The sequence below is a fragment of the Amblyraja radiata genome, chromosome 11 (genome assembly GCF_010909765.2).
Source record: "Amblyraja radiata isolate CabotCenter1 chromosome 11, sAmbRad1.1.pri, whole genome shotgun sequence".
Classification (NCBI taxonomy): domain Eukaryota; kingdom Metazoa; phylum Chordata; class Chondrichthyes; order Rajiformes; family Rajidae; genus Amblyraja; species Amblyraja radiata.
In genome coordinates, this window is record NC_045966.1 from 56,456,085 (window position 1) to 56,473,941 (window position 17,857).

The 17,857-nt window shown below is 43.3% G+C and overlaps 1 protein-coding gene across 1 annotated transcript in view; it reads left to right on the forward strand.

Moving 5' to 3' along the window:
- The window catches only part of il12b (interleukin 12B), a 30,911-nt gene extending 13,290 nt beyond the window's left edge, over positions 1–17,621 (forward strand). The window contains exons 7-8 of the mRNA XM_033029539.1: positions 14,391–14,550; positions 17,508–17,621. Coding sequence (XP_032885430.1) covers positions 14,391–14,550; positions 17,508–17,621 — 274 coding nt within the window. The remainder of the gene's footprint in view (positions 1–14,390; positions 14,551–17,507) is intronic.
- Positions 17,622–17,857: the final 236 nt, after the last annotated feature.

Sequence of the window (17,857 nt, forward strand, 5' to 3'; positions counted from 1 at the left end):
CATGTGGATAGGAAGTCCCATGAAGAGTATAAATATGGCAGTGGTGTCGACCGACTGATCCAAAAGAGTGTCCTAATAATTCAGCGGGCTGTGGCTTCAAACTCCAATATTACACAATCTGTGCATGTGATCTTTGCAAAAGAAATCTCTGGTTTATGACAAAGTAATTTTTTCATCCGAAAGCTAAAGTAACATCCCTTCAGGGATACCCCTATTCATTACTTTGTTTGGTTTATACCCAATCCCAGTTCCACACAGTGTGGCTGATGTCCAATGATCCCTGAATACAACCTGGTAACCTGCTCTGTTATATCCACATGCTCAAAGCCTAGCCGAAGAGATATTTATTTAAAAAATGAATTTACAAAATATCCAATATCCTCATCTGGTTAGTAAATATTAGATTCAACACAAACAGCCAACTTGATATGTATTACATGCAATGGAATCAACCAATGTAAAATATACATACATCTTCCATAATTGGTTTACTGGTTAGAGAGAGAAATATTTAGCCTCACTTGATCATGTATGGTAATTAGTCATAACTCATATCCCTTTCATCAACTTCAGTTGTCATTGTTCCTTGATAAATGACCCGGGGTTACACGCCTTGTACGATCTTGACTTGCAGGGAAATGTATGATATTGCGTTATGTCAGAACCTTTATTGTTACAACTTTTATTGTGTACAAAGGATTGAATCACGCAGCAGTTTGGCAATGCTTCTGCAGGATGGATAATGGTCTCTTGCTCATCCCATGTAAAGCTTCTTGCAGGTGGCAGAACTACCCTACACTCAGTCATTATATCAGCTTGACCTCTTGTCTAACACAGGCAAGCTAACGGAAACAGTGCTGCCTCAAAAAAAATGTTACATGTGTGTAATTCCAAAATATGTTCTGTCATTTAGGATTTATCACATGTTTTTATGGTAATAACTCATGCTTTCATAATGAAGGCGTTAAAAAGAGTACATGTGTTTTAAGTGATCAAGAAGGGTGTGTTACAAATGCCCCAATTTCTATGATATTTATTTATTTCTGAAATCTATTAGACTGTGTCAGTTTTTGGAATATGTTAAATGGTTATACTTTTAAACAAAGATGTGAAATATTTAGTTATAATTTATTTTATTTAACTTAATGTATTGTATTACTTAACAATAAAATCTTTACAAAAGTATCATTGTGGCCCAAGGTGTATCTTCCTCTACTGTATGTTTCTATGAAGTGTGGTGTGAACTGGGGCATGGCTGGTAGGATTAGGGAAATCAGGTCAAGTCAAGAAAGGTGATATGTATCAAGTGTAGGCAGCTGTGATCAAGTATAGGAGCACAGGGGGAGAGGGGTACACTTAAAGGAAACTCAGGGAGGCAAAAAGGGGCATGAAATAGCTTTGGCAGATAGGATAAAGGAGAATCCAAAGATATTCCAGAAGTATATTAAGGGCAAAAGAGTAAGAAGGGAGAAAATAGAGTTAAAGTTTAATCAAGAAGTGGACTCTTATACAACGGCGAGACCAAACTTAGACTGGGTGATCATTTCACTGAACACCTTCACTCAGTCTGCCTGGACCTACCTGATCTCCTGGTTGCCAAACACTTTAATTCCCCTTCCCATTCCCACACTGACATTTCTGTCCTGGGCCTCCTCCATTCTCAGAGTGAGGCTATTCCCCCTCTCTCCATCCCTTCCTCACCCAAGTCGCACCAGCATCTCGTTCTCACCTAACAAACAGTTAACAGTGGCCTGTTTCCTTTATCAGCATTATTTTCCTGCATATCTTTTGTTCATTTGTTCTATATCCCTCTTCACCACCGTCTATATCTCTCATTTCCCTTTCCTCTGACTCTCAGTCTGAAGAAGGGTCTTGACCCGAAACGTCACCCATTCCTTCTCTCAAGAGATGCTGCCTCTCCCTCTGAGTTACTCCAGCACTTTGTTCAATTAAGTTGTCTATATGTGGAGGCACAGGAGTGATCAATGAATATGTCTTGTCTGTATTTAGCGTGAATGCTAGGGAACTTAGGGAAGGTTTTAGTAACACCTTGAAGCAAGTCCATATTACAGAAGAGGAGGTGCTGGAGGTCGTACGGTAGATACATTCCCAGGACCTGATCAAGAGTATCCTTGGACATTGTGGGACAATAGGGATGAAATTATGGAGTCACTGGCTGTGATATCTGTATCATTGACAGCCATGGGTGAGATGCCAAAGACTGAAGGGTGGCTAAAGTTGTGCTTCTATTTAAGAAAGGCAGCAAGAAAAGCCTGTGAAATGCAGACCAGTGAGCCTTACATCAGCGGTGGGTAATTTATTGGAGGCTATTCTGAGGGACAGGAATGACATGCATTGAAAAAAGCAAGGATTGAGTAGGATGTAAAAACAAGGAACTGCAGAGGCTGGTTTACAAAAAAAGATGCAAAGTGCTGGAGTAACTCAATGGGCTAGGCAGCTTCTCTGGAGATCATAGGTAGGTGACGTTTCGGGTCAGAACCCTTCCTCAGACTGATTGTGGTTTGTTGAAAAATAGCTGGAAAAACAGGAAAGTGATTGGTGTGACAAGTGGGGGAGCTTTTGAAAGGCAGATGGTTGGACAAAGGCCGGAGATGAAATGACAAAAGGTATGAGATAAGGGTGGAAGAGTTGGGAATTGTGAACCAAAATGAAGGAATGTAGGTGGAGGGGGAGAAAAGTGGAGAAATGAGTGTGAATCCAGGTCGGGCACAGAGAAGGGGCAGGAAGAATATCATTGGGCTGCAAGCCACCTAAGCAGAATCTGAAGATGCTCTTCCTCCAGTTTGCATGTGACCTTGCTCTGGCATTGGAGAGGCCCAGGACAGAAAAGTCAGTGTGGGAATGGGAAGAGAGGTTATTATAGTAAACCGGGAGATCCAGCAGGCCTTGGTGGACAGAGCACAAGTGCTCAGCAAAACAGTCGGTGAATGTGCACGTGGTCACACCGATGTAAAGGAGGCCACATGGTGAACAGTGGATGCAGTTGATGACATTAGAGGAGATGCACGCAAACCTCTGTTTCAACTGGAAGGACTGCTGGGTCCCTGGATGGAGGTGAGGGAGGAGATACAGGGACACGTGTGGCTGCAGGACAAAATACCTGGGGAGGGGATGGATTGGGTGAGAAGGGATGAGTAAGCCAAGGAATTGCGGAGGTAGTGCTCTCTACAGAATGCGGAAATGGACGGGGATCGAATGGTGCGACTAGTAGTAGGATCGCATTGGAGGTGGGGGAGATGTCAGAGAATAGTGTATTGGATATGGAGGCTGGTGGGGTGAATAGTGAGGACCAGGAGAACACTATCCTTGTTATGTCTTGGTGGAAGGGGAGCGAGAGCAGAACAACGGAACACAGATGAGAAGTGGGTGAGGGATCCATCTATGACAGCAGGGGGGACTCACCCTTTACTAAAGAAAGAGGACCTCGGATATCCTGTTGAATCAAAAGTTGGCAGCTGATGCGACAATGACAAAGAAATTGAGAGCAGGAGATAGCTTCTTTGTAAGAGGCAGGTGGGAGGAGGTGTAGTCCAGATAACTGTGGGAGTTGGTGGGTTTATAATAGATATCAGTCGATAGTCTGTCCCTTGTAATGGAGACAGACAGATCAAGACAGGGGAGAAAGATGTCAGAGATAGCCCATGTGAATTTGAGGGCAGGGTAGATGTTAGTGGTAAAGTTAATGAAATCAACGTGTTTCCACGGGTGCAAGTGGCAGGTCCGATGCAGTTATTCATGAGGCTGGGAAAGGATTGGGGGGTGGTGTCAGTGTTCATTTGGAACAAGGACTGTTCAACTGTTACCAACAGGACAGAGTAGGAATAGTCAGTATATCGTGTGTCACCAATCTGATTGAGTATTTTGAAAAGGTGACCAAGAAGGGAGTGGCAGTGTGGCGCAGAGGTAGAGTTGCTGCCTTACAGTGCCAGAGTCCTGGGTTCAATTCTGACTACGGGTGCTGTCTGTATGGAGTTTGTACATTCGTGATCGTTGGCCAGTGTGGACGAAGCACCTGTCTCACGCTGTATCTCTAAACTAAACTGAATAAAATTAAACCAAGATTGATGTGGGCAATGCGGTAGTTGTCGACATGAACTTCAGCAAGGTCATTGTTAAAGTATCGCATTTTAGCTGGTCTGAAAGAATAGATCACATGGAATCCAGTGCCATCTAGCCATACAAAATTGGCTTGCAATTAGGAAACGGAGGAAAGTCTTTTTCAAATTGAACACTGCTGCAAATGGTGTCTGCAAGGATCGGTGTTACCCTGGATATTGGTGTTGTTTGTTATTTATCTTCACAATTTGGATGTGACTATAGGTGGCATGGTTAGTAAGTTTACAGATGACATGAAAATTGCTGATGCAGTAGGTAGTGAAGAAGGTTAACTATGATTGGAATGAGATTGGAATGAGATCTTGATCAAGTAGGCCAATGAGCCGAGGAATTGCAAATGGAGATAACTGAATTGAGATAAATGTGAGGTGTTGCACTTTAGTAGGTCAAATCAGGGCAATATTTATACTGTAAATTGTAGGGCTCTGGTGCATATTGTAGAACAGAAAGACCTAAGGTTGTAGATATATAATTCCATGAAAGGTTCAACAGGTGATAAAAATGGTGTTTGGCACACCTGCTTTCATCAGTCAGGGTATTGACTACATGAGTTGGAACATCATGTTATGGTTCTACAAGACATCGGTAATGTCACATTTGTAGTTCAGTGTGGAGTTTTGCTCACTCGCTATGGCAAGGATGCTGGTAAACTTGAAATGGTGCAAAAGAGATTTACAAGGTTGTTAGTGAGTTTTGAGGGTTTGGTCTTTAAGGAGAAGCTGGGTAGATTGGGCCTATTTCCCTGGAATGTCAGAAGCTGAAAGGTAACCTTATAGACCTTATAAATCATGAGGGGCATACATAAAGCGAACAGCCATAGTCTTTTATCCAGGGTAATAGAGTAAAAAGAAGGAGAGCGTAGATTTAAGGTGAGAGAGAAAGTATTTAAAAGGGATCTGAGGGGCACATTTTTCACATGGTGAGTGGTGCATCCATGAACCAAGCTGCCACAGAAATCGGTAGAAGCGGGTATAATTATGTTATTGAAATGATACTTAGCAGATATATGGATGGAAAAGATGTGGAGCAATATTGCCCAGCATTAGTTTGGCCAAGCAACTTGGTCGGCGTGGTCATGTTGTATCAAAGGGCCTGTTTTTGTGCTGTATAACTCCTCTATGGCCCTATGTACTTCAATTCAAAAGGAAACTAGGTCCCCAGAAAAGAAGTCTACTTAAAGTAGTACCATTCACATTTTGGTGCATTGTTTAATAAAGGATATATTAGGAATGAATTCTGAAGAAGGGTCTCGACCCAAATCGTCACCCTTTCCTTCTCTCCAGAGATGCTGCCTGTCCCGCTGAGTTACTCAGCATTTTGTGTCTATCTTAGGAATTAATTCACTGGGTTATCTCCGGGAATAAGTAGATCTGTCCAATATTCTGCTTACTGTGTTGTGACCAGCCCATCTTAGTCACACCAACAGTGTTGTGTCACCTGGATTGTCTTGAATTCCATCCTACTGGCATTCACTTTCTTCACCCCAACTCTCATGCACTATGCAAATAAACATGCTTGTTTTACCAGTTCTGACAAAAGGTTATCAGCCTGAAACATAAACCCTGTTTCTCTCTTAACTAACTTCCCTTGACCTGCGAAGTAACCAGCATTTTATTTCGGATTTCCTGAATCTGTAGTGTCTATATGGAATTTTGCTCCTGCAGTGGAATAGTGTTAAGTGTTCACGCGCAGATGTTGCTCATGGTAACCTCATGTCCTTGTAAAACTGTAATTCTCCCCCAACACCCCACTCCCCCGCTGCAAGCTTACTATAATTGCAAATTTCGCTATTTTGATCAGCAGAACACAGGTCAACATATGAAGCCAGAGGTTAAAGGGCCTGTCCCACTGTACAAGGTAATTCAAGAGTTCTCCCAAGTTCTCCCCTGATTCAAGCTCGTGTAATGTACGTAGCGGGTATGGAGGAGCTCGTGGATGTCATGTAGCGGCTCGTACGAGTAACGGTAGGTACTCGGGAAATCCGGTAAACTCGTGACGTTTTTTCAACACTGTGAAAAATGTCCACGATTAAAAAAATACTTGTGATTAAAAAATTTTTTACTTTTTACTCGTACGAGCCCCTACGTACCCGCTACGTACATTACACAAGCTCGAATCAGGGGAGAACTCGGGAGAACTCTTGAATTACCTCATACAGTGGGACAGGCCCTTAATGAAGACATCATTGAATAAAGCTTACCTGGGCAAAATGGCAATGTTATGAGATGAAAGCACCTTAAAACTCATAGGATTCTCATTTTCCATTCTGCATCTCCCATTATGCTTCCCTGTCCTGAGGTGAAGAAAGAACAAACTAGCCATGGTTGGCCCAACCTGATGTCTATCTTATCCAAGACACTTAGGGATGAGGGTTGAAAAATGCAGAGATCCTCCTCTATGTTCTGTGGTCACATAGTTCACTAATAATTTCATGGAAGAGACAAAGATGGTCTCGAGTATGGGATAGAGTAGTTATGAGACAGCTCCATGTGGAAAGATTTCAGCAAGAACCATTTGTGTTTTTGATCTATTTATAACATTTTAGTTATTTAATCAACAGCCCATCTTACTAATCATGGGGTAGTTGCAAATGTGCACAAAAATATAATTTCTATATTTTACTTCGGAGTCACGTGACTGACTACGTGAAGAACCCCGCCAGGACGCATGCGTGTCATATCGCTACACGCATTGCGAAACAGTCATGCAGGTGGAACGACGTTCCCCCTCAGCGGCAGAATTTAAAAGCCGGGAACTGCAGGTAAGAAATACTCTGCGTTCTTTTTTGTTCCACTTACTGTGTTACAGGTGGAGCCAATGGACAGGACAAAGAAAAATAAGAAGGCTGCGACAAAGCTGGCGGGGGAGGACCGCGGAGTTGCGGGCAGCCAGCAGCGGCCAACGGCACACGAATCGCCCGTAATGGGAACAGCTGTGCCCGACTTCGCCCCAGATCTACACCGCGGCCGGGCGTTAAGGTAAAGCAAAAATCTGATAGAGTCTTTGACTCCGATGAGTCCGACTTTCAGCAGCCGCGAGCGGCCAGTGACCTAGAGCATTGGAGCCGGTTGGAGCTGCTTAGGGAGCAGCCGCGAGCGGCCAGTGACCAAGAGCATTGGAGCCGGTTGGAGCGGCTGATGGAGCAAATGCTCCAACGTGACAGGCTCCGGGAGATGGAGGCTAGCCACTGTGGGCAATTTGTAAGTCCTACAGCAGTACCTCTTGTAGGGCTGCACAGTGCTTCTCCCTCGTCAGAGGGGAGTACTGGGGGTCAATTCTGGGCTGACCCTGAAGAGGGGTTTGCAGAACAAACACCAAGTGTGCGAGGGGTGCAAGAAAATGAAAAGTTACTAGACATGGTGTCCCAATTCATACAACCAGACTTAACTGGCCAAAACCTGGAACCAAAACTAGCTGCCAGTATTGACTATATGTCATTTAAGCAGCTACAAGGACAGGCATTAATGGACACCACGGCAAGACACTTACCACCAGGGAACTGTACATCACTGAATGTTCCCATTGTAAACCAGTGCATATGGAAACACGTTGGAGTAGCAATTAGAACCAGGGACTTGAAACTCCAAAAAGTACTGAAGGTCCTAACAGCGGGAATTACAGCTTTCGCCCGCACAATAGATGAAAAAGACATGTCACAGGATCAACAGGATGCACTTGCTTTATACTGTAACACCCAATACGAAATAAACAGTATTAGGAAGAGTGCCATCCAACCCGCTTTAGACCCTAAATTTGCAGGTCTGTGCAAACCTGGAACCCCTAAACCACCAATTCTACTATTTGGAGGTAATCTATCCAAACAAGTGAAAGAACTCGATGAGGAGGCAAAAACCCTGGGGCTCATCAAAGCAACATCAGCTAAAACCTACTTCGGCCACAAACAGCACCCTTACGCACCCACCAGTCGAACAAGACAAACTGGTGAAAGCTCGAAGGCCAGGCATACCGAACGTCGGTCTTTTTTAGGCCATGGCCCAGACCGGCCTTCGTGGAAGATGCACAAACCCCAAACACCAACCCAACCACAGATCCAGACTCCGGCGCCTCAACGTCCACGAAGGATACCGAGAAAGAAGTAAACCTACCACTGGTAACCATGGAGGTAGGTGGGTCTGGTTCCTTACGAATTAAAGGGAGCATGGAGGTTGGTGGGAGATTACACTTCTATCTGGATGCATGGAATTAGTTAACTACCGACACTTATATTTTAAGCAGTATCCAGGGATATACCATAGAATCTATACATAAACATAACCCTCCAGTTCAGCATGTACCGAACAGTATGTTCGTGCTTTCAGGCAAAGAAAAATCAAAAGCACACGCTGAACTGGAGCGGCTTTATGAAAAAGGGGTAATTGAAAAAACCCAACACGAATCAATGGAATTCGTGTCCAATATCTTTATCAAAAACAAAAAAGATGGTGGTTGTCGCATCATCATAGATTTGACTAAATTGAATACTTTCGTACAATATATTCATTTCAAGATAGAAACCTTTGTTACTGCTAAGCAATTGATTTCCAAAGGCTACTACATGGCAAGCATCGATTTAAAAGATGCTTACTATTCAGTACCTATACGAGGTGACCACAGATGTTATTTAAAATTCAACTGGATGGGTCAGCGTTGGCAGTACAGAGCACTACCTCATGATCTAACATCAGCCCCCAGGCTGTTCACAAAAAATTTTGAGACCAGCCCTAGCGTTTCTGCGGAAACAAAAAAACATGGTGATGGCATATCTAGACGGCATACTTATTGTGGGCAAAACTTTGGAATTGGCTAAACAAACGGTAACAGCCACAAAACAATTATTTGAAAAACTGGGTTTTATCATCCATCCAGTTAAATCTAAATTAACGCCTTCTACCACAATGGATTATCTGGGGTTCACCATTAACTCAGTTCACATGTCAGTGACGTTGCCTAAGGAAAAGGTTACAGCCTTAACAGTGGCTTGCAGTAACCTCATTGACATCAGTAAACCATCCATCAGATTGGTAGCAAGAATAATTGGCAAAATAGTGGCTGCCTTTCCAGCCACACAATTCGGACCTTTACATTATCAAAATTTACAGAGGGCAAAAATACGAGCACTCAAAATTAATGGTGGTCATTTTGACAGACCAATGAAGCTACCAATCGAGGCCATAATGGAACTAAAATGGTGGAAAGATAACATTCGGCATTGTTCCAACCCAATCATTATCAGCAACCCGTCTATGGTTCTACAAACTGATGCCAGTGCACTTGGTTGGGGTGCTACCAATTCCATCTCCAGCTGTGGAGGCATCATTTTTACAAACACTGGGCATAAACTACCTGGAAATGTTGGGTGCATTCCATGGCCTTAAGTCATATTGTTCTGGGTTATATCACCAGCATGTTAGACCACAAATTGACAATACCACCGTGGTAGCATATATCAACCACATGGGTGGAAACAAATCGACATCATGTGACAATCTGGCCAACACAATTTTGCAATGGTGTATCCGGAGAGATATTTGGATATCAGCTACCTACCTACCAGGTAAACTAAATTTAGTGGCAGACACCAGGTCACGCAAATTAAATGAAAACACCGAATGGATGTTGGATTAAAAAGTATTTGCTGATATTGCAGCACGGTATGGAACACCAGATATCGATCTATTTGCATCCAGGCTTAATCACCAATTATCAAACTATGTTTCATGGGAACCAGACCCTGGGGCAGCGGCAACAGATGCATTTTCGCTGCATTGGGGGAGATTGTTTATTTATGCATTCCCTCCTTTCTGCCTCATCAGTCGGGTATTAAGGAAAATGCAGCAAGTCTCTGCGTCTGGTATTTTGGTAGTACCCGATTGGCCAACTCAACCATGGTTTCCTGAGATACTCGACATGGTATTAGAACCATGCATCACCATCCGGAATAGACCAAATTTACTGGTTCATCCCGTAACAAGGGAAAGCCACCCATGTCATAACCATATGAACTTATTAATTTGTAGAGTTTAAAAGCACCTCTGCATCTGGGACTGACGGACCGAACAGTGGACATTATTTCAGCGGCCCACAGACAGTCCACCAAAAAACAGTACCTGGTGTACATCAGGAAATGGGAAATGTACTGTCACAACAACAACATCAACCACAGATCAATGAACATCCTGTCTGTTCTGGAATTCCTGGCAGGCCTCCATTACGATGAGGGGCTCAGTTGTAGTGCCATCAACTGCGCCAGAAGTGCTCTGTCAACATACCTATGGCAAGGAACAGAGTGGCATTCTGTTGGGACACACCCCCTGGTAACTAAACTTATGAGGGGAATTTTTAATGTCAATCCCCCAAGAACCAGGTACTCCCAAATATGGGATGTGCGCATTGTACTGACCATGCTAAGGAACTGGTCTCCAGCTACAACTCTGTCCCTACAGAAACTGACACTGAAAATAGTCATGCTGATGGCCTTGGTCACGGCACAAAGGGTACAGTCGCTACATAAATTAAGACTGGACAACATGACTTCTTCATCTGGAAACTTAACTTTTCACATCAATGAATTAGTCAAGCAGAACAGACAGGGGTCAGCAGGCCTAAAAATAGAATTTAGGGCCTACCCGACAGATGATCGTCTCTGTATAGCAAGACACTTACTATTATATATGGAGTATACAAAAATCATCAGATGCAAAGAAATGGCACTTTTAATCAGCCACAAACAACCACACAAAAAAGTGACAGTTCAGACCATCTCGAGATGGCTGAAACAGGTCCTAATAAAGGCTGGAGTGGATACTAACATTTTTAAATCTCACTCCACCAGGGCTGCAGCTACATCGGCAGCTATGCAGTTGGATGTTCCGATGGATCAAATCCTCAAGACAACAGGATGGTCAACGGAGAAAACTTTCCAACGATTTTATCACAAACCAGTAATTAAACCTGGAACGTTTGCAGAAACAATTTTAAGTTCTGTAATATAATTTTACCCCATAAATAGGGGCTATAATTTGGTGTTAATAAATTTATCGTTGATTTCAACGTCGAATTCATGTCTAATAATGTTAACACTATTCTTCCCATAATCATCAAGGCAGATGTGATGCATGGACTCATTTCCACAGCATGAAATCACAGAGCTTTAAAATCTTCACGTAGTCACTCACGTGACTCCGAAGTAAAATAGTAAGATTAAACGAGAACTTACCAGTTCGAAGTTTGATCGTTATTTTATGAGGAGTACGTTGAGGGAATACGTGCCCTCCGCTCCCACCCTTGATCATATACTCAACTGGTATCTTCTTCTCTAATCTTACTATGTTTAGTCATTACAGTTATCTGTGATTTCACACCGCTGCTTTGAAGAATGACACGCATGCGTCCTGGCAGGGTTCTTCACGTATTCCCTTAACGTACTACTCATAAAATAACGATCAAACTTCGAACTGGTAAGTACTCGTTTAATCTTACTATTAAAGCAGTGTAATCTACTACAATTAAAATGATAAAGGCCAAGTTATCAGGTTCAGTGATATTATTTTAGGGATAAATATATGCAGGATAATAGGGGGAACATACCTGGCAGTTATCAAAATGTTTTTTTTGTCAATTTCAAAAGGTAGAGGTTGAATTAGGAATCTTCTGAAATTATAATAAAATTGGGAATATTTGTCATAAGGTTAAACCACCAGTCAGTCTTATGTACTAAAAAAAGGAACGTTTGACCAATATAATAAAAGTAACATAAAGATCATGTACAAAGAGGCAGTAATTAGGTTAGGGTATTGTGTAGATTGCAAGGCATGGCTATTTAGAGCAAAGACAAGGTTATAAGGCAGCGTCACAGCAGAAAGGCAGAGTGATAAATTGTAGCACCAATTTACAGAGGGAATGAAGGGAAATATTAGATAAAGGTCGGCAAGTCCCAACTGTCAGACAGGTACAGAGTACAAAAAGGTTACAGATAAATTTTGCATAAAAATGTAAGATCCATATATGTAAGCATTGTAACGCTGCACTTTAAACTGCTGGAGTCAGTGGAGTATCTTCGAGGCCTCACACAAAGCGCTCCCACACATTTTGTGACAGGGCCTGAATAAACCAAGTGTGAAAGGCAGATTGAGGGTTCAAATTAAACACAGGAATCTGTGGGACCTCAGAGTGTGCTCCATTCTGACAGCAATGTTCTCTTCTTGTGCCCCACTGGAGTATCAGCCTTAAGATGTTGAACCCACAAACAATTGATTGAGAGGAGAGTGTATTATCACTGAGTCACATCCAATATATTTACATTGGTTTGAGGGGAATAGTAAAGCAACACTTTAAGAATGGGAATGAGATATAGGAGAGACAGGGGGAGTAAAACCACAAAACACAAAGAGAAGTCCTTAGTTTAAGCAATAGAAGAACCACTATTGCCCAACTCTATATATAGGCACTGGAATAAACACTAAATGAAGTCTGGCAGCCCAATAGAAGAGTAAAAAGCTGAATCATACCAAATTAGTGGTGTGTCTGGGGACCAACACTAATAATAAGGATTTAGTTCCCCGAGCCTCTATGAATTCCAGCTCATAGTTGTTTCCTTTGTGGTTGGGTTCTCAGTCATTCTCAGCCTACTCTACCAGACTGTAGCATGCTGACCTTTTTAGAGTCAGCTCCACTCTCCTGCTTCCCTTTAACATCACCAGTAAAAGTGAGGGGCCAAAGACTACTCCGTGACTGCAAAGAGAATACTGTGACTCACAATACTCTCATAAGATGTGATAACCAGTAACTGTACTGAAAGTTCCATGGCATGCAGATGTATGCCTCAAACATGATAAATTGAGTATCCAATATTTCTTCATTTTGAAAATAACCCATGCCATCTAGTCCCTGAGCTTCTTTCACTATTCATGTGTTTCATGGGCATTTCTCTAAGTAAATTCCCATTGGAAAATTAGAGTGATGCTTCCTCCCTTTTCTGTAACAATGATGAATTCATATGTCACATTTATGTTAACAAACCACCCATAGGTAGTGCAAGCCAACAGTCAGGAATTTGATTTTCAGACACCGTTAAAGTCACAAGTTTAACAATTGATATTGTCAGCATTCCTGAGTGCATATATATATTGTGTATTATGTAGGGAGGAGCTGCAGATGCTGGTTTAAAATGAAGATAGACACAAAAAGCTGGAGTAACTCAGCAGGACATGCAGCATCTCTAGAGAAAAGGAATGGGTGACGTTTCGGATCCAGTGTGAAGAAGGGTCGCGATGATCATTCCTGATCATTCACTAAATTGGAGATGGTTAATCTCAGAGAAATGACTGCCTCCTGAAATCCCTTGTCCAGGTGATTCTTCCCCTCCCTGACATGCCACAGTGCATGGGGCTCAGACTCCATCTTATTGACCCAGAGCTTGAGTTCTTTGAGCTGCCAACACTGATATGGTCATTTTCTTTGCCACAATGAGGTTCACCAGTTCATATGCAGCACAATGCCGGCCCACCTATTTGAATTCATAACTTATATTTATTAGTTTAATTGTTTTAGAGGGGTATGGGCCAAACTCAGGAAGGTGGGACCAATGTAGATGGAGCATCTTGGTTGGAATGGGCTCATAGAGCCGAATGGCCTATTTCAATGCATTATGACTCTATGACTCCATGACTAATTGGTTTTGTATTAGATTTTCCCACTCTCAAATGGGCAAATCTTCCCGACACTAATGTGCCCTGATTTAAATGTCTTGCCTCCCTGTGCCATCTTCTGACCTCACACTCTGGCATTCCCAGTCAGAAAGAGACCGTGTTTTGTTTCACTTACGTTGAACTCTGAGCAATGAGGGAGTCTTATTTTTAAAACTTCTTTTCTGCCTCTAAGAACCATGCCACATGCTCCTCCTTACCTGGCCAGAATAGTAACATAGCCCATGGATGTACTGAATGAATGAATGAATGAATGAATGAATGAATGAATGAATGAATGAATGAATGAATGAATGAATGAATGAGTGAGTGAGTGAATGAATGAATACTGTATTGTCACATGTGACAAGTAACAGTGACATTCTTTGCTTCCATACCCAACGCATGCAAAAGATGTCACATAAGGCGCTGACAAAGTTACAAAGTATCCTGTGCCAGGTCCATTGTCCTTCCCCGTCCCTCACGGCGGTCCAGCCATGCCGGCTTCTCCTTTGATCCTTCCTTCGGCAGTGGCATCCTCACTCCATGTGGTCCATCCTTGTGTGCCAGCCCCATCGACCGCTGCACCGACCTCTCCACTATTGCCACCGGTCGCCTCCGTGGTGCCGACCCAGGCCCCAGCCACGGGTTCCAACCTCGCCGGCCGTGGGCTCTGACCCATGGGGGCTCTGGCCTCGGCTACTCCACGGCCATGACTCTGGATGCATTGGTGATAATTTTCCAATGCTCTATAGACTCAGGATCAGTTCCTGTGGATTGGAGGGTAGCTAATGTTATTCCACTCTTTAAGAAAGGCGGGAGAGAGCAAACAGGGAATTATAGACCAGTTAGCCTGACATCGGTGGTGGGGAAGATGCTGGAGTCAATTATAAAAGATGAAATAGCAGAACATTTGGATAGCAGTAACAGGATCGGTCTGAGTCAGCATTGATTTACGAAGGTGAAATCATGCTCGACTAATCTTCTGGAATTTTTTGAAGATGTAACTAGGAAAATGGACAAGGGAGAGCCAGTGGATGTAGCGTACCTGGACTTTCAGAAAGCATTTGATAAGGTTAGTGGGCAAAATTAGGGCACATGGTATTGGGGGTAGAGGACTGACATGGATAGAGAAGTGGTTGGCAGACAGGAAACAGAGAGTAAGGTATAATGGGTCTCTTTCAGAATGGCAGGCAGTGACTAATGGGGTACCGCAAGGCTCGGTGCTGGGACCGCAGCTATTTACAATATACATCAATGATTTGGATGAAGGGATTCAAAGTAACATTAGCAAATTTGCAGATGACACAAAGCTGGGTGTCAGTGTGAACTGTGAGGAGGATGCTATGAGAATGCAGGGTGACTTGGACAGGTTGGGGGAGAGGGCAGATGCATGGCAGATTAAGTTTAATGCGGATAAATGTGAGGTTATCCACTTTGGTAGCAAAAACAGGAAGGCAGATTACTATCTAAATGGCGTCAAGTTGGGAGAAGGGGAAGTACAATGGGATCTGGCGGTCCTTGTTCATCATTCTATGAAAGTAAGCATGCAGGTACAGCAGGAAGTGAATGGCATGTTGGCCTTTATAACAAGAGGAATCGAATATAAGAGCAAAGAGGTCCTTCTGCAGTTGTACAGAGCCCTAGTGAGACCACACCTGAAGTATTGTGTGCAGTTTAGGTCCCCTAATTTGGGGAAGGACATTCTTGCTATTGAGGGAGTGCAGCGTAGGTTTATTCCCGGGATGGCAGGACTGTCATATGCTGAGAGAATGGAGCAGCTGGGCTTGTACACTCTGGAGTTTAGAAGGATGAGAGGATATCTCATTGAAACATATAAGATTGTTAAGGGTTTGGACACGCTAGAGGCAGGAAACATGTTCCCGATGTTGGGGGAGTCCAGAACCAGGGGCCACAGTTTAAGTATAAGGAGTAAGCCATTTAGAACGGAGACGAGGAAATACTTTTTCTCACAGAGAGTGGTGAGTCTGTGGAATTCTCTGCCTCAGAGGGCGGTGGAGGCAGGTTCTCTGGAAGCTTTCAAGAGAGAGCTAGATAGGGCTCTTAAAAATAGCGGAGTCAGGGGATATGGGGAGAAGGCAGGAACGGGGTACTGATTGGGGATGATCAGCCATGATCACATTGAAATTACATGGTGTTTCTCTCATACTCGTTATGTTACATAACATGGAAACAGGCCCTGAGTCATTCATCATCATTAGATACGCAGTGGTGCTGGTTTCTGACTGGAACGGTGACGGACGCTCCACACATCTCTGTCCTCCAGTACCCGCGGACTTCCGCCGCTGGAAGTATAGTATTTTGGTGTGTGTGCTTTATCATCATTCCTTACAATGCTATTTACGACAGTGATCGCAACTTCTACTGAAGTGTGGATGGCCATTGGCTCGCTAGAAACTCATCCACCCTTTGACAGGTCTTGTTTTTAGTCCTGATGGGGGTCCACAGTCCCCTCCTCACCCGGCAAACCAGGTGGGGGAGACAGTTTAGTCACCAACTATCCGACCATGGAGCAGGTAGCACGGGATTACATGGTACCCGTGGTGGGGGGGCTCCTGACCTTAAAGGGTGGTGAATCTGTGGAATCTGTGGAATTCTATGCCACACCAGGCTGTGGAGGCCAAGTCTATGGATATTTTTAAGGTAGTGTTTTTTGTTTCTACAACTATACAATCTCCTTTGGTTGAGTATTTCACGCAGGAAGTTTCCGCTGTATTTTTTTCTTTCTTGGCTCTACCTTTCTCTTTTGTTTTTTGTGCCTATCAGGAAATTCTGTGCTAACATAGCTCTTGGGAATGGATAGGAGGATGGATGGTCTCCCGTAAGGAATTAGTTGACTGTGGTGTCAATACGAATGAGCATCTCTGGGCTCTCTAATCAGGGTTGCATTGGCTTCATTCTCACATTCTTGAGGCACTTTGCCTTCACCCAGAGAACAGTTTATTTTGACTCAATCGATGTAAAGTACTCAGCTGTCTGAATGACAGGCCAAGCTATTCCAAGAACAACTTTGACAGAAAAAATTGAAATGCTTATGTGTAATATCTGGACTCTCTGTTTCAAATGGGACAGATCTTTCACTTCAAATTTTAGTTGGACAAAGAATTGGGTCTGTTAAATATAGTGATTATGAAAAGAAAAATAGAAAGGACTACGAAATGGCTTATCTGTCGCAGATGCTAAAATGTCCAGTCGTAACTGTGCGTTCGTAGCTTGGTCGTTTCAAGCAAATATCTTAACTAAAACCATAGCTAATAGTTGCCAATGATAGATAGCATAAATTGCAAAGAGTAAATCTGCAAAAATGAAAAAAATTGTCAACGATTATGGGTGGTGGTAGGTGTGGGGTGTGGGACTGTGGCCTTGTTTGGCCTACCGACTACACTAGTAAAGGGAGCTGTCTCCAATGTAAGTAAAGGGGATACAATGACGGTGTCTATGGCAGTGCTGAACTATTATCTACCTCTTTGATGACCCTTGGACTATCCCTGATTGGACTTTGCTGGCTTCACCTTGCACTAAACGTTATTCCTTTAACATGTATCTGTACACTGTGAATGGCTCGATTGTAATCATGTATTTGTGCTGGCTGGAGCGTAGGCAACAAAAGCTTTTCACTGTACCGCAGTACATGTGACAATCAATTAAACTGAACTGTCTTGGAAGCCATTGGATATCACCCTGAAGTTCCGTGATCAGATTGGGAAGCCGGGCATGGCAGCTCGATGCATAGATGTGACGGTGCGGTCAGGGCCGAATTTAGATGAAGAGAGGCCCTAAGCTATTTCACTTGTGAGGCCCCAATCCCCCAATCCCCCACCCCCACGACTAGAGAACCTTGACTACCCGACATTGACAGTGTGACACTTTTAGATCCTACTGTATGTTGTCATTAAACAGTTGGTTTAAAAATACATATTGGATTCACCGCGGAGCGGGCGATGCCTTACCTGGCTTGCCGTTTGAAGCTCTGGAGTGTTGGGCCTGCTGCTTCAACATCATGGAGCTGTGGTTTG